The sequence below is a fragment of the Ochotona princeps genome, chromosome X, assembly GCF_030435755.1.
Source record: "Ochotona princeps isolate mOchPri1 chromosome X, mOchPri1.hap1, whole genome shotgun sequence".
Lineage (NCBI taxonomy): Eukaryota > Metazoa > Chordata > Mammalia > Lagomorpha > Ochotonidae > Ochotona > Ochotona princeps.
In genome coordinates, this window is record NC_080865.1 from 38,344,130 (window position 1) to 38,365,951 (window position 21,822).

A 21,822-nucleotide genomic window follows, 5' to 3' on the forward strand; every position below is an offset into this window, starting at 1 on the left:
TTCCATGAACGGAAAATTCCATCTATGCCAAACCTGAATTTTTACCTATCCAATTGTTATAAATGTAACACAATAAGGATGCTTAATTTTATTTGGAATGGAGGGAGGGAAAGAGGAGGATGGTGGATGGAGGGAGAGAGAAAGAAAAATGGGAAGGAAAGGGAAGGGAAGGGAAAACAGAAAGGAAGGAAGGAAGGAAGGAAGGAAGGAAGGAAGGAAGGAAGGAAGGAAGGAAGGAAGGAAGGAGCCTGTCATCTACGGATTCACTCTCCATTTTTCTCAACAGCTTAGCCATGCTAAAGCCAAGATCTGGGAACTCGGTCTAGGTCTTCCACATGAATAGTAATGACTTGATTGCTTGAACCATCATCATCTGCTGCCTTATAAGATGTGCGTTAGCAAGAAGTTAGACTCCATAGTGCAGCCAGGACTCAAACCCAGGCACGTGACGTGCAATGTGAATTCCCAGCTGGTGTTTAACCGTCATGCCAGATGTGTACCCTAAGCATACTTTGACACCATTTGAAATCTGCCTATTTGTATACTCCATGAAGGTACAGTCAATGTGTGCTGGACATTAGAGGACCCCACATCCCTTCTGGCCTTTTCATTTTGTTGCTAGTGATATGACCCCTTCAATCCCTATCTCATTTGGAAGTCGGTTTCCCTGGTTTCTGTCTACATGGTAGCCTCCTACATAACCACTAGAATGTCCTGTGAAGGATTTTCTTTAGTATGTATCTTGAAAAGAGCCATTCAAATAAAGCTTATTGTGTGCTACTGCCACCTTGTGGTGACAGTTTTTCTTTCTCAGCCCTTATAGCCCATAATCTGTGATATCATTTGGCTTGATACTAGAATCACAGCAGTAACATGTTCTGGACCCAGACTTTTTGTTTTTAACATTTCTTTATTTTTATTGGAAAGCCAAATTTACAGGGAGGAGGAGAGACTGAGAGAAAGATCTTCTGTCTGCTGATTCACTCCCCAAGTGGCCGCAATGGCTGGAGCTGAGCTGATCTAAAGCCAGAAGCCAGGTGCTTCCTCCTGGTCTCCCATGTGGGTGCAGGGTCCCGAGGCTTTGGGCTGTCCTCAACTACTTTTTCAGGCCACAAGCAGGGAGCTGGAAGGGAAGTGGAGCATACAGCTTTCACACAATCATATGGGATCCCGGTACATGCAAGGTGAGGACTTTAGTCACTTGGGTACCACCACTCCAGGCTCGGTTCAGGGTTTAACCCGGCTGGCTCCTTCATATCATGTTGTTAGCTCAAATGTCACTTCTTGAGAGAAACATCCCATGACCCTCTAGTGCCGTGTCTCTACTCTCAGTCATTTGTTGTTTGCTTACCAGGACAATTTATCTGTTGCTGAAATCATCTTGTTATTTCTCTGTTTGGTATCTGTCCTTCCCCTCTGGGTTGTTGACTTCACAAGGGAACGCATTTTGTTTATTTATTTATTGATCTATCTCCAGCATTTAGATTAGTGCCTGACATATTGGAGGTGTCTATAAAAGATCTTTTAAATGAGAGCAGCTAGAATATCAGTTTTTTAAAAAGATTTATCTATTTTTATTGCAAGTCAGATATACAGAGAGAAGGAGAGACAGAGAGGAAGATCTTCTGTCCGATGTTTTATGCCCAAAGTGACCCCAACGGCCGGAGCTGAAGCTGAGTCAATCCAAAGCCAGGAGCCAGGAGCCTCTTCCAGGTCTCCCACGCGGGTGCAGGGTCCCAATGCATTGGGCCATCCTCGACTGCTTTCCCAGGCCACAAGCAGGGAGCTGGATGGGAAGCAGGGCAGCTGAGATTAGAACCGGTGCCCACATGGGATCCTGGCGAGTTCAAGATGAGGACTTTAGCTGCTAGGCTGCTACACTGGGCTCTAGAATATCAAAACATGTGGGGGGGGGGAGGGACAAAATAGCAATGCCGTCAGAGGAATTTATAGCATTAAATATTTATAATCTTGTAACAGAAGAAAAGTATTATATCACCGACCTTAACTTGTACTTTAAAAAACATGAAAAAGAAGAGCAAATGATAAGAAAAAAGGAAATAATAGATATCAGATTGGAAATCGGTGAAATAAAAAGCAGAACAACAGAACAGTCAGTGAAACCTGAAGATTACTTTAAGGAGATCAATGACATTCATCAACTTCCATCCAGATGCTACATATAAAAAATACATAAAGAATAATAAGGAAATATTAGGACCATGTCAGTAAATTTAATAATTTCAGTGAAAGCTGTAAACTTGAACTAAAGCACAAACTTCCCAGGTCTGAAGAATAGCATGAATGGCTGGATATGGTACATATGCCTTTCAAAATTCCTTTCTTTGTCTCTTTTTCCCAAAAGCAGGGATCTGAAAATGGATCTGGAGCCTAACAAATGCGCTTTAGGAAAGTTCAGCCAGCCTTTGACTTGTTTTTCTGAGACCTGAGGCAAGACAATTTCTCAGCTTTCAGGATCCTTCTCTAGGAAGTAAAGACAGTTGTGGAGATTCAATAAAATTGTACAGATGTAAGGTACTTGGTCAGCTGTAAAATCCTGTGCAAACTGGAGTTTATGTTTTGCCTTAGGGCTGTGTGGTGAATGGGGAAATAACTGCTCAGTTCTCTTGGTAGAGTTTAGCTGAGGTTTTTTTTTTTTTTTTTTAATAACCACTGAAATAGTGGTTCAAATAAGGTAGTTGCAATTCTGACGGCTTGTATTTCTAGTTCTATTTGAAAGGAAAGGAAATCTTTAATGAGCATTTTCTTAGCTGTCTGTCTTTCTGAGGTAGGGTAAGCAGTACACAAGTTGTTCACTAAGTTCTAGGTGAGAAGACTGGCCATACAAGAGGCTAAACCTCTTCTTTGAAGGAGATAGTCCCACCCTGGAGCCTGGATCACTTCACTGCCTCTCCACACCTTCACGCCTACTACAAGTCATTTGCAAGCCAGTTAAAATCCACTGTAAGAGTTGCTTTTGAGTAACCAGTGTATTAAAAAGAAAAAAAAAAAAAAAAAAAAAAAAAAAAAAAAAAAAAAAGGAAAACAAGTCCTAGCCACAACCTATGATTAGCTCATTGACATTTCAATTTAGTTCATATACAGGACCGGCTGCTCTATACCTTAAAATAGCCATAAGGCACCATTCAGCTGTTTCGTGTCCATTTCATCTTAGTATTTAGCCAGTTGTTGTGTTGAAGTAAAATTTTGCTGATCTTGGCAGATTTTAGGATAATCCAGATAACATTGCAAATTGCTGTTGATGTTATATTGGGACTCTTAATTGACTGTGATGATATTCTGCCAGCTCAAACTTCAGACCAGAAAAGGTCTCCCCAAGAAACTGTTCAACCAATCTGGACAATAAGTAGCTGGACTCTATGCTTGGTATATGTTTGCAATGAAAGAATCTTGATTGAATTTGAACTGTAATACTGCATCAAGGTGGAGGAATCCACCGGGGGGAGGGGAGGGGGAGGGAGGGGGGGATTCCCAGAGCCTATGAAACTGTCACATAATGCAAAATAATTAACAATAAAAAAAAAAAAAAAAAGAGTTGCTTTTGTTTCACCATAGGTTAAACCCTTTTTGTTTGATCATTTCCATGATTTCCACGTCTCCTTTTACCTCGTTTCTCCTTTAAGAAGGCTTATCTATTAGCATCTGCCAATAGTAGACACCCCCCCACACATGTGTCTATGGAAAATAGAAAAAGGAGGATTAGAAAGATGGCTTGAGAAGTAGGCTTACTCTAGTCCTACTGTCCAGATTCTGTCAGGGCCTAGGGGAAAGCTAGGTGCTGGGTGCTGAGGTGTAGATCTAGTTGAAAGCAAATGGATTTTAGTAAAAAGTTTAATAACTTACCTGGATAGCTATGTTTAATATTTGCCACTGAAAATAGTGCCTATTTGTGTTTTGATACTCACATAACACACGCGGATTATTTGCAACCCAAATCAAGATGTCAGTTTCAGCTGTTAATACTACTTGTAAGCTATAAAGCAATGATTTACTCTGAAACTAATTCAGCAAATCCAAGGATTGATCAGTTACTTTATTGCAACAGCCATTTAAAGCTGTGAAGTCTCTAGCTAAGGCTAAAACAGATTCAGTGCCATTTTTTTTTTTTTTTGGCAATTAACTCAGCACACATTTTTTAAAAGCTAACTAGATGCTTAATAATACAGATATTTGAAGTTAAATTTTTACGTGTAAAACTCATATGAAGCTATGAATAATTTCTCAGTAGTTTTTGGAATGAAGATTTTCATAGAGAGAGAAATTATCCAGGTAGTTGAACTCCAATTAATGCTGAAGTTTTTAGAGCACTTAACTCTTATTTATACGAAAGAAGATCGAAATATACATATCTCCTTGCCATCTTAATGTATAATCCAAGGCATCTAAAGAACATAACTCAGTAGAAACAAAAAGATCAATTAAAAATGGGAAATAGATCAAGGAGAAATTGTGTAATGTCTATGCAGGGTAAATATGTTTATCATTTTAAGCTGTTAGCATTTACTTACGGTTAATATGTTAAAAAATCTTACCTTATCAGTTTTTAATAGAGAAATATGCAGTAAATTAACATTATGTATCTTCACCCTACTTTGCAGTAGAATCTCAGAATGTCTTATCCCTATCTAGCAATAAGCTTGTAACCATCAATCTTTCTCAGTGCCTTCCTTCCATCTCCCTCCAAGCTATTATTTTTTTTTATTTTTAAAAAGATTTATTTATTTTGATTACAAAGTCAGATATACAGAGAGGAGAGACAGAGAGAAAGATCTCCCGTCCGATGATTCACTCCCCAAGTGAGCCGCAACGGGCCGGTATGCGCCAATCCGAAGCCGGGAACCAGGAATCTCTTCCGGGTCTCCCACGCAGGTGCAGGGTCCCAAAGCTTTGGGCCGTCCTCAACTGCTTTCCCAGGCCACAAGCAGGGAGCTGGATGGGAAGTGGAGCTGCCCGGATTAGAACCGGCGCCCATATGGGATCCCGGGGCGTTCAAGGCGAGGACTTTAGCTGCTAGGCCACGCCGCTGGGCCCCCTCCAAGCTATTATTAAAGCACAATTATATATTTTTTAACTTCTGTGTTATCACCTATATTTTGATTCCATGTATGAGTGAGAACATGTGTCTTTCTATGCTTGGCTTATTTCGCTTGATATATTGATCTACCGTTCTACCCATGCTGTTGCAAATCACAAGATTTCATCCTTTTTATGGCCAGATAACATTGAAGTATGCATATATAACTCATTTTCTTGATCCATTGATCAGTTTACGCGCAACTTGTTCACGTTTCCTGGCTATTATGAACTTCATTTCATTTCTCTTGGCTATATCCCTAAATGGGATTGCTAGATTATTTTATAGCTCTATTTTTAATTTTTTGAGGGCCACCGTACTGTTTTCCACAAAGCTGCGCTAATTCACATTTCCACCAACAATGTACAAGTTTTCCATTTTCTCCACACGCTCCCAATCCTTGTTACTTCTTTTTTATTTTGAGACAATCCAATCTTATATTAGCGAAGTGATATTTTGCGGGGGGGGGGGGTTGATTTGCATCTTCCCAATGATTAGCAATGCTGAGCATTTTTTTCCAAGTGGTTTTTTGGCCATTTGTATGTTTTCCTCAGAAATTTCTGGTAATGGATCTTTATATATAATAAACATTACTAGCTGCTTCGGTGTATACCTTGCAGCATTTTTCTGGCATTCCCTGGATTGTCTGTTTGCTGTGTCAGTTGCTTATTTTGTGCAAAAACTCTTCAGTTCGATGAAATCTCATTTGTTTAGTTTTGCTTTCACCTCTTGTACATTTTGGGTCAGATTCAGAAATGCCTTATCTGTTCCAATGTCCTGAAGTGGATTCCATATGTTTTCTTCTCGTATACTGCAAGTGTCACATCTCATTTAGGTCTTTAATACATTTTAGGTGATCCTTGATCATGGTTAGAGATAGGGTCTGGTTTAATTCTTCTGCCTGTAGTTATCCAGCATTCGCAGTCATTTATTGAAAGAATTATCCTTTTTCTCCAGCGTATGTCCTCGGCAATTTTTTTTAAAGATCATTGGTTATAAGAGGTGTATTCACGTCTAAGAGGTGTATTCTGTTCCACTGGTGTCTGAGTCTGTTTTTATGCAAGAACTGTGCTGTTTTAACTGCTATAGCTTTGTATTGCGTTTTAAAATAAGAGTGTGTAATACTATCTGCCTTCTTCATTTTGCTCAAGATTACTTTGGTTATTAAAAATTCTTTTTGTGACTCCGTACAAATGTCAATAGTGGGTTTTTTTTTTGAGTTTTGTGAAAAATGTCATTAGACTTTGATGAGGATTGAACAGAATCTATAAATTGTTTTAGGTAGTATGCATTTTTTTAACTTTAAAAATATATCATTTTTATTCATTTGAAAGCTGAATAACAGAGAGGTAGAGAAAGAGGAATCTTCCTTCCGTGGATTTACTTATCAAATGGCCACCCTTGGCCAGGGCTGGATCGGGTCAAAACTGGTACCCAAGAACTTCTTCTAGGTCTCCCATATGGGTGTCAGGAGGCCCATTAGCAGGAAGATGCATTGAAGTGCAGCAGAGAAGATTCTAATTGTCCCAATGTCAGCCTCAGCAACTTTTTTTTCTTAAGATTTATTTATCTTTATTGGAAAGGCAGATTTTTAAAGAGGAGAGATAGAAAGAGTTCCATTCACTGATTCACTCTCCAAACAGCTGCAGGGGTAGGAGATGAGCTGATTACCCCAGGCCATCCACAACAGACTCTTTTAAAAAATTAACCTTTGGGCCCGGCGGCGTGGCCTAGCAGCTAAAGTCCTCGCCTTGAACGCCCCAGGATCCCATATGGACGCTGGTTCTAATCCCGGCAGCTCCACTTCCCATCCAGCTCCCTGCTTGTGGCCTGGGAAAGCAGTTGAGGATGGCCCAGTGCCTTGGGACCCTGCACCCGCGTGGGAGACCCGGAAGAGGTTCCTGGTTCCTGGCTTCGGATCGGCGCGCACCGGCCCGTTGCGGCTCACTTGGGGAGTGAATCATTGGACGGAAGATCTTCCTCCCTGTCTCTCCTCCTCTGTGTATATCTGGCTGTAATAAAATGAATAAATCTTTTAAAAAAAAGACTCAATTTAAAAAAAAATTAACCTTTGTTTCAAATATTATTGCAAAGCTACTTCAGCTTGATTAGCTGCAAAGAACAAATTATATATCAGCAAAAGTTGAAAAGAGCTCCATTGTCCAGGGGGCTTGAACTTGAAAATATCAGTTTGAAACTTGAACTTGAAAATATCAGGTAGTGTGGTTGCTCTACCTGTATTTCCAGTGTTCCATATGGGTGCTGGTTCATATACAAATCCAGTGCCCTGTTAGTGACCAGTAAAAACAGCAGATGATGGTCCAAGGCTTTGGGACCCTGTATTAATGGGGAAGACCCAGTAGAAGCTCCTGGCTTTTGGCTTTGGATTGGCTCAGCCCCGGCAACTGTAACCATTTGGGAAGTGAACCAGCAGATAAAAGATCTCTTTCTCCTCTCCTCTCCTCTCCTCCCCTCCCCTCCCCTCTCCTCTCCTCTCCTCTCCTCTCCTCTCCTCCCCTCCCCTCCCCTCCCCTCCCCTCCCCTCTCCTCTCCTCTCCTCTCCTCTCCTCTCCTCTCCTCTCCTCTCCTCTCCTCTCCTCTCCTCTCTCCTCTCCTCTCCTCTCTCCTCTCCTCTTCCCTCTCCCCTCCTTTCCCCTCTATGCTCTCCCTACTCCTCTCTCTGAAATGTTTCGTATTGGGACCCTGCACCCACATGGGAGGCCCAGAAGACACTCCGGGCTCTTGGCTTCGGATCTGTACAGCTCTGGCCGTTGCAGCCGCTTGGGAGGTGAATCAATGGATGGAAGATCTTCCTCTCTGTCTCTCCTCCTCTCTGTATATCTGACTTTCCAATAAAAAAAATCTTCAAACAAATAAAAATAAATAAAACTAAGGACCTGGTACTTGGATCCCGTATGGGCGCCGGTTTGTGTCCCAGGTGCTCCAGTTCTCATCCAGCTCCCTGCTTGTGGCCTGGGAAAGCAGTCGAGGACGGCCCAAAGCCTTGGGGCCCTGCACCTGCATGGGAAACCCAGAAGAAGCTCATGGCTCCTGGCTTCAGATCAACTCAGCTCTGGCCATTGCAGCCACTTGGGAAGTGAACCAGTAGATGGAAGATCTCTATCTCTCCCCTCTCTGTAAATCCGTTCTGACTTTCCAAAAATAAATAAGTAAATCTTTTTAACAATAATAAAAAATGAAATACTAGAAATCTAGATTTTATCAGCCCATAAGCAAAGCAATTTTAAAAACAGTCATACCATTATGTAGTTTTGTGAGTTTGTGTGTGCTAGTTAGCCAGTGAGATCCAATTCACTCATCTGTAGATTAAGTAGTAATATTTACCTTATAAATTATTTTTGTCATAAATGTAAAAGTTTTAGGCTATTGCTAGATAAGCAAGACATGTAATCTATTTTATTGAACTTTCTGATGGTTTGTGATAACTGTATGATTGTTTTTTATTCACTCTGAGAATGTCTTATTCACACTTATTTCTTTATAGCTATAAATATATGCGCTATTTACCATGATACACAAAAATTCATTTTCCGTTTTTAAAAAAAGTCATGATATAAACTGGCAGCACCCAGTAACTTCTTCAAGCTTTACTTTCTTCAGAAGTTGGTTGTATCCAGTTTGCCTCATTTTTTTTTTAAGATTTTATTTTTATTACAAAGACAGATATACAGAGAGGAGGAGAGACAGAGAGGAAGATCCTCTGTCCGATGATTCACTCCCCAAGTGAGCCGCAACCGGCCGATGCGTGCCGATCCGACGCTGGGAACCAGGAACCTCCTCCAGGTCTCCCACGCGGGTGCAGTGTCCCAAAGCTTTGGGCCGTCCTCGACTGCTTTCCCAGGCCACAAGCAGGGAGCTGGATGGGAAGTGGAGCCGCTGGGACCAGAACCGGTGCCCACATGGGATCCCGGGGCGTTCAAGGCGAGGACCCCAGCCGCTAGGCCACGCCGCCGGGCCCAGTTTGCCTCATTCTTAAGAAGGCTCATGAAATTTTCCACAAGGTCTGGATGCTTCATCATCATCATCATCCTTAGGAGTAGCAAATAGTGCTTTTCCATCCACAGATCTTTGGGGCAGAGCTTCAGCCAACCTCCTCGAACTCTATCAGGTGTCTTTACCAAGCTGGTTTAAGATGCTGAAGGGAGGGCCCAGCAAGGTAGCCTAGCGGTTAAAGTCCTCGCCTTGCATGCGCTGGGATTCCATATGGGCACAGGTTCTGGGCAGCCCTGCTTCCCATCCAGCTCCCTGCTTGTGGCCTGGGAAAGCAGCCAAGGATGGCCCAAAGCCTTGGGACCCTGCACCCGTGTGGGAGCCTTGGAAGAGGTTCCTGGCTCCTGGCTTTGGATTGGCTCAGCTTCGGCCATTGCGGCCACTTGGAGAGTGAATCATTGGACAGAACATCTTCCTGTCTGTCTCTCCTCTTCTCTATGTACCTGACTTGCAATAAAAATAAATAAATCTTTTTTTAAAAAGATGCTGAAGGGGCACTTCTATGAGCTGCTTTGTCTCAGCACAGCCTGTAACGGCCTGAGAAGTGTGAACATTAGAGTTGGTAAAGTGGATAACTGTTCTTTGGTTTGCAGACATATTTGCCATTTCAGTACTAGTGGTATTGCTTATCTCACATTTCTTTAAGGAGAACTTAGGTTTTTATCATCTGATATTGGCTGTTCAGTGAACCACTTCCTTTCTGCAAAGTAGTTCCTTCCCCACCGATGCATGCTTGTGCCTGTCATTTGGGTGAGTTTATGTGTCCGAGCAGAAATGGAGTTAAGTGAGGGACTAGAACTGACACTCAGGGGGTCTTGGGCAGACAAGCTGAAATTAAACTCTCGCATGCTGGGGGTATATAAGACAGCAGTTATCTAGCAAATATTTTTTTTTAAATAAAGATTTATGTATTAAATATTTTACGCTTTGAGGATCCTGTTGCTTCTATTGCAACTATTCATTTTGCTCTTGTACTACAAAAAAAAAAAAAGACCACATAGAATATGTAAATGAATGATTGTGTTCCAATAAAAACTTTGTTTATAAAACAGGTAGTAGGCCCGGCTTGGTTTGCAGACTCCCGATTTATATCATCACTATTGCACCCCCTCTGTCTGCTAGGTGCCTGGTGAACACCAAGGAAAGCAAAGCAAAATATGCTGAGGGCAAGTGCCCTCATCTGGGTCAGCTTCAGTTATCCTGTTGCAGTTACCCTGTTCAGACCTAACTGGATGGCTCCTAAAGCATCTTTTAGCTCTGCAGTTGGTGGTTGGTGGGTAAACAGAATGTGCACCTGGGATGCTTTTTCAATTTTAGTTTTAATTTGGCAAATTGTATGCATTTGTGGTGTACAACATGATATTTTGATTCCTGAACATATTGTAGGATGACTAAATCAATCTAATTAATATATCCACTGCTTTACATACTTATTTTTTGTAGTGCAAACATTTAAAATCTACTGTTAGCAATTTTCTACCATATGACATATTATTACACACTATAATTACCATGTTTTACAATGGATCTGTTGAATTTGTCCCTTCTAACAGAATTCTGTATCCTTTTGGCTAACATTTTTTCCTAGCTGTTCTAACTCCCCATTTTGGTAATCACCACTCCTGGTAATCACCATTCTGTTCTCTCGTTTCATGAGATCCCACTATTTGAGATTCTGTATTTGAGATCTTGCAGTATTCGCTTCTTCCTGGTGGATTTCAGTTAACACAATGTCCTTGCAGGTGCATTCGTTTTGTGCAAAATTGCAAGATTTCTTTCTTTCTTTTTTTTTTAAACTGAATAGAACTCCACTGTGTTTACGTGTTTCCTTTATCCATTCACCCATTGATTAGCATTTAGATTAATTCTGTGTCATGAGTATTGTCAAAATGATGCAATAAATTGTGAGTATAGCTATTTCTTCTACTTACTGATTCATTTCTTTTGATTATATATTGAGAAGTGCGATTGTTGTATCATTTTAGTTTATTTTTTTAAAGATTTATTTTATTTTTGTTTAAAAGTGTTACATAGAGAGGAGAGATAGAGAAGTTCTTAGACCCTCTGGTTTACTCCACAGTTGCTGTAACAGCTGCAGGTGAGCCGATTTGAAGCTACAAACTAGGAGCTTCTTCCAATCTCCCAAGTGGGTGAAGGGGATCAAGGACTTGGATATTGATCTCCTTCAGTATGTATGGTTTGCAAATATTTTCTTCATTTCCATAGGTCATCTCTTCACTGTGTTGTTTCTTTGGCTGTGCAGCAGTTTTTTAGGTTGATATAGTCTTGTTTTTCTATTTTTGCTTTGATTTATATCTATTGTTTTGCAGTACCAAGGTCACAAATTTCCCCCCTAGGTATTCTTCTAGTAGTTTTATAGTTTCAGGTCTAAAGTTTAAGCTTTTAATAGATTTTGTGTTAAATTTTGTAAAGAGGATGAGAAGATAGTCTAATAGTATTGTTAAGGGTGCAGATATCCAGTTGTCCAACACCATTTATGGAAGAGATAGCCTTTCCCATTGTGTAGAAAAGGGTTGAAATCTAATTGACTCAGGGCTGGTGCTGTGGCATATGGGGTTAAGCCTCCATCTGCAGTGCCAAAATCCCATAAGGGTGCCTCTGGTTATTTTGTTTCCAATCCAGATCCCTGTCAGTGTGCTTGGGAAAGCAGCAGAAGAAGGCCCAAGTGCCTGGCGCCCTGCACTCACATGGGAGCCCCAGATTTAGCTTTTGTCTCCTGGCTTCAACCCAGCCTGTCCCGGCTGTTGAAGCCACGAGCCAGTGCATGTAAGATTCGCTCTTGCTCTCCACCTCTCTCCCTCTTCTTATACTTCTCAGTCATTCTGTGTAACATTGTCTTTCAAATAAATAAATTTTAAAAAGAAAACTGATTGACTCCAAATATATGGGTTTATTTCTTTTCTGTTTCTTCTGTCCCATCGGCCTGTATGTTTGTCTTTCTGCTGGTACCATTCTGTTGGATTACTATTGTCTTGTAGTAAAATTTTATATCGAGTAGTATGATGCCTCTGGGTTTGTTCTTGTTACCTCAAATAATGAAAGCAACCTTGAGCAAAAAGAATGAATCTTAGGATTTTGTTTTCTATTTCTGTGAAAAAACGTCAGTAGAATTTTGATAGGTATTGCATTGAATTCATAGATTGCTTGGGGTAACAGTATGTTATGAAAATGGCTTGTCCTCTGAAATTAATATTGAAATATGTGTATCATTGTGACTGTCTTGGGAGGTAGAGGCCTTAAGAGATGATCAGGTCAGTATGAAGGATTAATGCTGTATAGAGTAGACAAAGTGCCACCACTGCTTGTGATTTTATTGTAAAGCGAGGCAACCCCTTGTGTTTTATCTCTTCTGCATGTACCTGCCTGCCCTTCTGCTTTTTCTGCCGCATTATGATGCAGTTCAAGGTCCTCATGAGAAGCCAAGCAGATGCCAACACCACACATTTGGATTTGGCAGACTCCAGAACCGTAAGCTGAAATAAACTTCTATTCTTTACGAATCACCTAATCTCAAGTATTTGATTATGTAAATAGATACAGACTAAAACAGGTAGAAGCAAAGACACTTAAATATTTTTTTTAAAGATTTTTTTTATTATTATTGTTGGAAAGCCGGATATACAGAGAGGAGGAGAGACAGAGAGGAAGATCTTCCGTCCAATGATTCACTCCCCAAGTGAGCCGCAATGGGCTGGTACGTGCCAATCCGATGCCGAGACCAGGAACCTCTTCCGGGTCTCCCACGCGGGTGCAGGGTCCCAAGGCCTTGGGCCGTGCTCAACTGCCTTCCCAGGCCACAAGCAGGGAGCTGGATGGGAAGTGGAGCTTCCGGGATTAGAACCGGCACCCATATGGGATCCCGGGGCTTTCAAGGCAAGGACTTCAGCCGTTAAGCCACGGCGCCAGGCCCACTTAAATATTGGTTTACATAAAAATACAAGATATTCCAGTGATTTGTGCCTTCTTTAATTTCTTTTTTAAAGATTTATTTTATTTTTATTACAAAGTCAGATGTACTGAGAGGAGGAGAGACAGAGAGGAAGTGGAGCTGCCGGGATTAGAACCAGCAGCCATATGGGATCAAGGCGAGGACCCTAGCCACCAGGCCACGCCGCCAAGCCCCTTCTTTAATTTCTTTAACCAGTGCTTTGGAGTTTTTAAGTGTGCAACTCTTTCATCTCTTTGGTTCAATTTATTAGTTTCTAATAACATATTTGAGTATTAGAGAGAATGAGAGAGCATTCCTACCCTTTGGTTCATTCTTCAAATGACTGCCACAGCCAGGACTGAGCCAAGGCTGAAACTGGGAACTGGGAACTCAGTCTAGGTTGCAAATATGGTTAGTAAGGACCTACTTACTTGAACTATCCTGGTAGCTTCTGGGCTCACATTAGTAGTAAGCTAGAGTCAGGAAATGGAATCTGGAATTTGAATCAGGCACACAAATGTGGGATGTACATGTCTTAACCACTAGGGTAAATGTCCTCTTTTATTTATTTTTAAATGTCACATTCTTTTTTAAAAATATTTTTTCGCTTACTTGAATGTCAGAATTATGAGGTTGGAGAGAGAGAGAGAAAGAGAGAGAGAGAGAGAGAGAGAGAGAGAGAATCTCATTGTCTTGTTCAGTCTCCAAATGGCAGCAGCTGCTGGGCCAGCCTGAAACCAGGAGCCTGGAACTCCCTCCGAGTCTCCCAGATGGGTGGCGGGTGTTGACGCAATCAGACCATCTCTTGCTGGTTTCCTAGGAATATTAGTAGGAAGGTAGATCAGAAATAGAATGACCAGGACTTGAATTTGCATTCACATGGGTATGGGATGCTGGCATTACAGGCAATGGTTTAACCCACTGCCTGCAACAGCAACCCTGAAGCTGGCTATCATATTATTTTGGAGGGACCCACTTACTGTGAATCCTAAGAAGGAGTCATATTTTCAGGTAGAAAAATGGTGGGGAGTGAGAGTCCTGGGTTCACTTGCCTAATTTGGAAGGGCTTTCTGTAGGAATGTTGTCAGGGATAGGGACGAATCTCTTCCTCCACCAAGCTACACATTAAGCTCTGGCAACAAGAATGTGTCCAGGTGTCTTTTGGGAAGGTCAGTCTGCTCTGGTACTGCCAAAGCAAGTCAGGAGACAGGCACACAAGCTGACTTACGTATGGATAATACTCTCTCTGTAAAGTCCTATTATATTTGAAAGATTTATTTATCTGAAAGACAGGGTTAGACACATACACACACACACACACACACACAGAGAGAGAGAGAGAGAGAGAGAGAGAGAGAGAGAGAGAGAGTCTTACATTCACTGGTTAACTCCCCAAATGACTGCAATGGAGTGGCCAGAGCTGGGTCAAGCTGAAGACAGGAGCTTCTTTTGGGACTCCCATATGAGTGCAGGAGCCAAGCATTTGAGCTACTGATTTCCCAGGTACATTCTCAGGGAGTTGGATTAGAAATGAAGCAGCCAGAATTTGAACTGGCCACTATACGGGACGGTAACACTGCAAGCACCTAAATCTCTATTATAAAAAGGGACTTGGGTGTGAACCTGTATGTATACTTCCTCTGCTGAAATTTCACCTCTGTTAACTGGAGAACATGAGAAAATCACCTAACCTTGTTGTGTCTTAGTTGAATAATTCTTAAAATGTGGATAACCACAGAACCTACCTCGTGGAATTGTGAGAGCTAAACGAATAATAAATAAATCATGCAGTGCCTGGCACTTATAATTGGCTAGGATATTATCATCATTCTGAGCAGGGTAGACAGTCTGCTTCGGGAAAAGAGAACGTGTGAGTGAAGATGCCATTACTATTCAGAGGTAAGGGCCCTGACTGGCCTGGGGAATAGATATTACTAGGGCTTTTTACTTGACCTACCACTGGCTTGCTGTGTCACCATGATCGTGTTTCTGCCTCATTTTGTTTCCATTTTCTCCAATGAGACCATCATGCTGATCTCCCAAAACTTGAACATTTTCTGAGTCAAACAGATTCTGTGCAGGTTGTCCACAAAAGTACAGAAGTGATACAGAATAAAGACATGATCTGTCTCTGCTGACATTAACCATGAAGGCCAGAGGAAAGGGAAATAAATATTGAGCTAATGGACTAATTCCTGGCAAAACTACCAAGAACTCAGAAGTTGTCTTTAAGACCTAGACACAGTGTACTTGCTCCTCTCTCTTTAAAAGACATTTAAAAAAATATTTATTTTATTTGTAAAGTAGAGTTACACACACGCGCATGCGTGTGTGTATGCTCCCCAAGTAGGAAAAACAGCTGGGGCTGGCTAGGAGCCTGGAACTCAATCCAGGTCTCCCGTGTAGGTGGCCAGGGTCCCAGGTGCTTAAGATTGCCCCTTTCCATTCTCTCTTTTATCAACCCTGCTGCTGTCAGACTGTAGAGGGCAAAAGGTCCAACTGTGTGGAGAGAGATTCTGCCATAAAAAGAGTCTATCCATAGGCTGGCACTACTGCATAGCTGGTAAAGCCACTACCTGCAGCCACACACACCCCATATGGGTGCTGATAGGAGACCCAGCTGCTCCTTTTATGGTAGTGACCTGGAAAAGCAGTGGAAGATGGTTCAAGTGCTTGGACCTCTTGGGAGGACTGGAAGAAATTTCTGGTTCCTGGTTTCAGACTGGTTCAGCTCTGGCCATTGCAGCCATTTGGGGAATGAAGCGGTGAATGGAAGACCTCTCTTTCTCGGTGTTTCCCACTTACTCTTTGTAACTGCCTTTTAAATGAATGAACAGATACCTTAGAAAGCTTCCAGTTCTGGACCCAGCTGTTTAGGGGGGTTCTAATATCCTCTCTGCCTCTCTCCAATCCAACCCCTTCATAATCCCATTGCTCCCCCACCCGTGCCCCTCACCCCCACCAAGCTTCTGCAACCCTTGGATGTACGTCTCTTATAGCACTTACACTACTGGCTGTAGTGTAGTTGTTTGTTTAGGTCACTAGTCTCTCTCAGTAGCCTATGAGGTCAGGTAACTAGCTGTTTGTGTCTGTGTCAGATCTGAAGGGTGAGCTCTCTGAGGCAGTTTCCTGAATGAATGGAAGAGCAGAGGATGAGAGAAGCATGGACTGGATCAGGCCCTTGCCTACTGTTGCCTTGGTTAGGTAAAATAAATGTTGTCTCCAGATCTCCAGTGCCTAGTTATAAAATGAGAGGATCTAAAAGGTTGGCTTCCTGAGCCATCTTTCAGCCTTTTTTCTCCCTTCACTTTTTAAAAATGTATTTGCTCACTTTTCAGGCTCTGATTGCTTTAAGTTGTGTCCTTCTCAAGTGTATTTGTACTTAACTAATAAAACCTTCTTTGGTTAAGCTGTGGTATCTTCTGATCCAAAATGTAACCTGGTGTTCAAATTGTTGAGTTTTTGCTGTGTAAAAATACTAAAGATTTGGTGGTGGTGGTGAACTGTGTTCTATGTATTTGGTTGTTGCAAACTGGTAAAGAACCCTGTTTGTGGCATTGCCTAATCTTACTCTTTCTCTTTCTCCCCTTCTCTCACCCTTTTTCCCTTTCTTACCCCGCTTCCCGTTTCCCTCCTCCTCCTCTCTCTCCTCTTTTCTTTAGCTGGAAACAACTGACCAACCCTCCTGCTGCGTCCCATCCCATGCTGTGACCATGGAGAGGTGCAGCAGCAGCTGCCAGACTGCTGCCTTCTCAGAGCTGGTGCCGAATGGTTACCTGGCTCAGACCTTCCCAGATGGCCCTGAAGTAGAAGGCCTAACCAAAGAAATGGGGCTGGACGAGCAGCCGGAGTCTGGCCAGTGTAATGAGGGTGAGTTGGATCCCAGGGAAGAGAGTGGCGGGAGCAAGAAGAAAACTAAAGTCAACAGAATATGGAATTTTGTAAGCCGCAGAAAAGTGGCCACCAGCCAGGCGAAACGACCTCAGTCCATGATTGTATTGGGAGACCGGTCCAAGACATCAGAAGTGAAATCCAAAATCACATTCATGGATCGCATGAAATCAATTAGGAGACGGAAGCCTTCAGCTGCATCCTCTAAGAATCTGCCCTCTAGGAGCAGCAAGACTCAGGATCCACAGGAAGCCTCAGATATCTGCCACATCAGAAAAGCTGAGGAGGCCCCAAAGCCCTTTCGCCATTCCTATGCAGGTCACATCGAGGGGCTGGAACCTTTCCTCACAGGTGTACAAGGACTAGCACCAGCCCCCAAGAGGGCGAGCCAGAATTTAGCAGCCTTTGATGACTGTGGCATCCAAGTGGATGAAAGATCTGGGGAGGATGAGGCCCCTGGGCAGCTAAATGGCAGCAAACAAGCCAGAAGCTGTCCAAAAATTACTTTGCCTAGGAGTCATGAGGCTCCACACATACAGGTCGAAGAAGCCAGAGTCAGTGAGCTTGAGACTAACATTAGGAGATCTATATCGGAAGGGGAAGTGGAGGGCAGGTTTGAGGAGAGCCGTGGAAGCCAGCACCGAGACAGGGCTGCACCTTTTGATGTTGTCATCAAGTTCTTCAGCAATGTGGCTGAGGTAGCCCGCAAGTGGCGGGCATTTTCCCGTGAAGAGTCACAGTTGGGCCACCACCGCCGTGAGTCCTACTTCAGTGGCTGCAATGATGGCTTCATCCTGGAGGGTCCTGCTTCCGGGGCTGCCTTCCCACTCAATCTGCCTTGCCCTGCTACTGTTGAAGCCACCTTCTGGAGCAGTGCCTCTGAGAGGCACCGTCGCCACCGGAAGGCCTCACAGGCCTCATGCACTTTTGAGATGAGCATCGAGCGAGAGGAGATACCAGTCCAGGGCCTGTTGGATCCTTGTACTGCTGCCAACTCTGTGACAACGTCAGCTGTCTTTGAGTTTCAGAAGGACCCATCACAGCGGAATAGCCAAGGCCACAGTTATTGCCGTGCCTTTGCTAGGGAGAACTCCTCTTCAGAGGAGCTTGAGGGAGATACTGAGACTGTGGTCAGCTTCCTCAAGGAAGACGACAGTGCCAGTGAATCCCCTGAACCGGGCATGTGTGCCAAGAAAGTCACCACAGAGGCTATCACAGGGAAGCTGAAAGACGAACCCAGTGACATGAAGGAGCAGGCTGATGGCAGGCCACCCCAGACATCCAGCCAGGCCAGCCAGCCCCGGAAACCTAAGCTGAAAATAGGTGCAGGGGATACAGAGGGTAAATCCGTCAAGGCCTGCACTGGAGTCTGCAATGCTCAGGTAAGGCCGTCTTTTGCAAATCATTATTGGAAACATTTGGGACCCAAGAAGCAAACTGTACTCCCATGCCTTCTCTCCCCAGTTTCCCTTCTGAGTCAGGAATGCCCAGAATTCTCCAGCAGTCAGGCTGAGGGAACATGACTGATCCTAAAACTGTGGGAGATTGTTACCCTTGGTGCTGAGCTTCTATGGTGGCACTTTAATGCAGCTGTGCAAGGAAACCTGAAGCTCTTTTCATGGTAGGAAAATGAACAAAGTCCTTTAATGATATGTATGTGGTATCCTGCTGTCCTCGGTTTTGGTTCCCTTCTCACCACCTTCTCCCTCCAGCAGGAGCGAGATCCAGAGATTGGGTTCAAGGAGGAGATCTAAGTTTGTACACTAGCTCTGTCCTGTTGTGTACACGATTTTGAGAGAAGTCCTCTCATCTTCATGGATTTCATGTACTCTGTGGAAGGGTGAGAGCATACTTGGTTTCTCAGAGGTTTCTGGGCATGTTCTAGTAACAACGCTATCCACTGACTTGAAGAATGTATGCCAAGAACAGTCCACTAATGTTTTCCTCTTGGCATTCATTGCATGGTAGCTTTATGTCTAGCCCCTCGCAGTATACCATCACATGCATTGTTCTCACTTTAATTCTTAGAGTAACCCTGTGGATAGCAGTGATTATTCTCATTTACCTGTAAAGAAACTGAGGCTGAAAGAAGTTCAATGAGTTATTCCAAGTCAAAAAATTGTGACTGGCTTTGGGTTCAAATTTTGGTTTGTTCCTTTGATTCTAAAACAATATTTTGCATGTAGTTTTGAGGGGGTTCAATTTTGGTAGTGATGGGCACCTATTCACCACGCTCTTAATTGTGGATAAAAAGAAATATATTTCAAAAAAATATATTTCAAAAAGAGATGGCAGAGGATATGTTTAGTACATACGAGAAAGGATTCTCTGGCTTTGAGACTTAAGACAGTCTTCTTAAAAGTATATGCCATGTTGGGCTCGGCAGCGTGGCCTAGTGGCTAAGGTCCTCGCCTTGATCCCATATGGCCGCTGGTTCTAATCCCGGTGGCTCCACTTCCTCTCTATCTCTCCTCCTCTCAGCATATCTGACTTTGTAATAAAAAAAAAAAAAAAAAAAAAAGCAAGCCACTATTTCTAAAAAAAAAAAAAAGTATATGCCATGTTTCCCCTAGATTACACTGGGCAATGTCTTCTTAATCAAAAATCTTCTTGGTGATGGTGATGGGGGTGGATTAGCTTGATTGTTCTTGATCTGTCCCTAACATTTCTCGCGACCTAGTTTCAGAGGACTTTGGACCCTATGAGGACAGAAACAATAAACCTGATTTTTCTGAGAACATTATTTTGTTTCACAAGCATTCTGTTTCTATATTTGTCATTTATTATAAGCGTTAAGAATATAAAAAATGACATATTGTTGGAGGCAAATTTTTTTTGCAGTAGTTGTAAGACCAGTGATCCAACAAGCAGACATACATACATACCTTATGACTCTATTAGTTGATAACTGCAGTTGGGCACCTGTGTGTCTGTTCTTAGTAGCTGGAAAGAGAGTCACAGATGAACAAGTTACCTGACTAGAGGGCTGTATGGACTGCACCTAGAGATGTGTTGTGAGTTTGTTAAAAGCTCAGGCTTTGGAATTGTGAAGCCTTGGGTATAACTTGTTCTCTTGTCTGTGAAATGAGTCTAAACACTTCCTACATAAGAGGGCTACTGTGGCGACAAAAGGAACCAGTATATGTAAAGTGCCCAGTTACCAGCATTCATTACACATCGTAAGCATCCAAAAAGCAGGAGCAGTTGTCATGCTGATATTATTGAAACTTGGTAAATTGTAAGTAAGTTCCAACAATGCTTATCCAGTGAAGCAATTCTAGACTGTATTGTAGCAGGAGCTGAGCAATGCATGTAAAAACAAACAAACAAACAATGGTGTCTGAGATTCAGGAAACACTGGGCTCTTGTTTCATTTCTTTCTGACTGGCTTTGTGACCTCAAGCCAGTTCCTTCCCGTCTCTAAACCTCAGTTTGTCCATCTGGACCATGGAAATTCGGACCAGATAGTTTCTAAAGATCTAGTTGCCTAGCCCCTTTCTAGTTATTTCTTCAATTCCAAGCCTTTGATTGTCTGATGGGAGAACTGATCACCTCCTTTCTGTCTAGTGACTCATTTCCTAATGGCTTTCCTCTGTAGGCATCCTGTGCTTTTTGCTAGTTTCACAGAAATGCTGGCTAGCTGTACTTTGGAGTATTAAATATCAGCTCAAATGTGGACTAGGGCTTAGGGAAAAAGCAAAGTAGAGTAGAAAAGCTAAATGTCACAAAGCATCAATATAGATTAGGGGTCCTGCTGACCATCTCCTCCAATTATTTCAGTTTATGAGGACATTGAGTTCCAAAAGAGGAAGGGAGGTGACTTTTCAGAGTGATAGAAACTGGGAGGCTAGTATAACCCGAGAGTTCTGGTCTTAGCGCTAGCACAAATCTTATCCTCCTTCTAGATTTTAGCAGCCTTTCTTGCTAGTTGAAAATTCTCCTCCTTGCCTCTGCTACGCCTCAGGTCTGTTGTTAGGCTAAATTGGGATATAATAGATATGAGAACAAAGTCTTATAAAACAGGAAAGGCCACACCTTGAATCGACTCATTATATATACAAATGGGAGAAAAACTTGCTAATCTGAATAGAATCTTCTATGTTTCCTAGGGAAACCATGGCTTTGGCTGATTTCCAAACTTCCAGAGCTTAACAGCCCCTAAAAATGTGACTGCTTGATCCATATTTGGTTGCATCAAGCCTGAGGCTACTATCTTAGTCTGGGAATGAGTGAGTCCTCAAGAGGATGATGTGTGTATGTGTGCACGGGAACAGTTGGAAGGCACAGGGCCTTATCAGGGTCAGTATAGACTTAAACTCCATGCCCAACTCCTTGTACCTGAAAAATGAAGAGTAGTGCTAATAACTATAGCTAACATTTTACAATGCATATTATGTGAGCAGCCACTGTTTCTTGTCATCTTACACATATGAACTCACTTCATCATCATGACTACCCCATGAGTCAGGAGCTATTTTTAAAACGAGGATGAAAATAATCTCTTCCTTACTGAGTTGTTGTGAAGATGTAACGAGTAAACACCTATAAGTGCTTATAACAGTGTGTGGTTAAGAATCCTTGTGAAATAAATGTGAACTACTTTCATTAGTTATAGAATGAACAAGACACAGGAAGGGGCTATACTTCAAGCCTCTTCTTATTAGCTAATCCCTTTGTGAGAATTAGCAGGATACAAAGCGAGGAAGGGAACAAATGCTAAAAATTTGTTAGATTTGCATGGAACGTTATAGAATGCTTTTCCATGTCAACATAGATAGTGCAGAAGCACTCTAATGATCATTAGCATCATTATTGTCAGTATTCCCATATGACAGACAAGGAAAAGAAGCATGGGGCTTGAGGGGAATAAACATCA

General features: G+C 42.5%; 1 protein-coding gene and 1 long non-coding RNA gene across 4 annotated transcripts in view; both read left to right on the plus strand.

The window, feature by feature from the left end:
• Window positions 1-16,775, plus strand: part of LOC131478482 (uncharacterized) — a 75,911-nt gene extending 59,136 nt beyond the window's left edge. The window contains exons 2-3 of the long non-coding RNA XR_009244489.1: window positions 12,527-12,595; window positions 16,718-16,775. This is a non-coding gene — a long non-coding RNA (uncharacterized LOC131478482). The remainder of the gene's footprint in view (window positions 1-12,526; window positions 12,596-16,717) is intronic.
• A 27-nt stretch (window positions 16,776-16,802) lies between these two features.
• ARHGEF9 (Cdc42 guanine nucleotide exchange factor 9) overlaps window positions 16,803-21,822 on the plus strand; it is a 312,355-nt gene continuing 307,335 nt past the window's right edge. For all 3 annotated transcript variants that reach the window (XM_058658589.1, XM_058658588.1, XM_058658590.1), the window contains exon 1: window positions 16,803-18,328. In XM_058658589.1, the coding sequence (XP_058514572.1) occupies window positions 16,883-18,328 (1,446 nt within the window). In that variant the 5' untranslated portion in view covers window positions 16,803-16,882. The remainder of the gene's footprint in view (window positions 18,329-21,822) is intronic.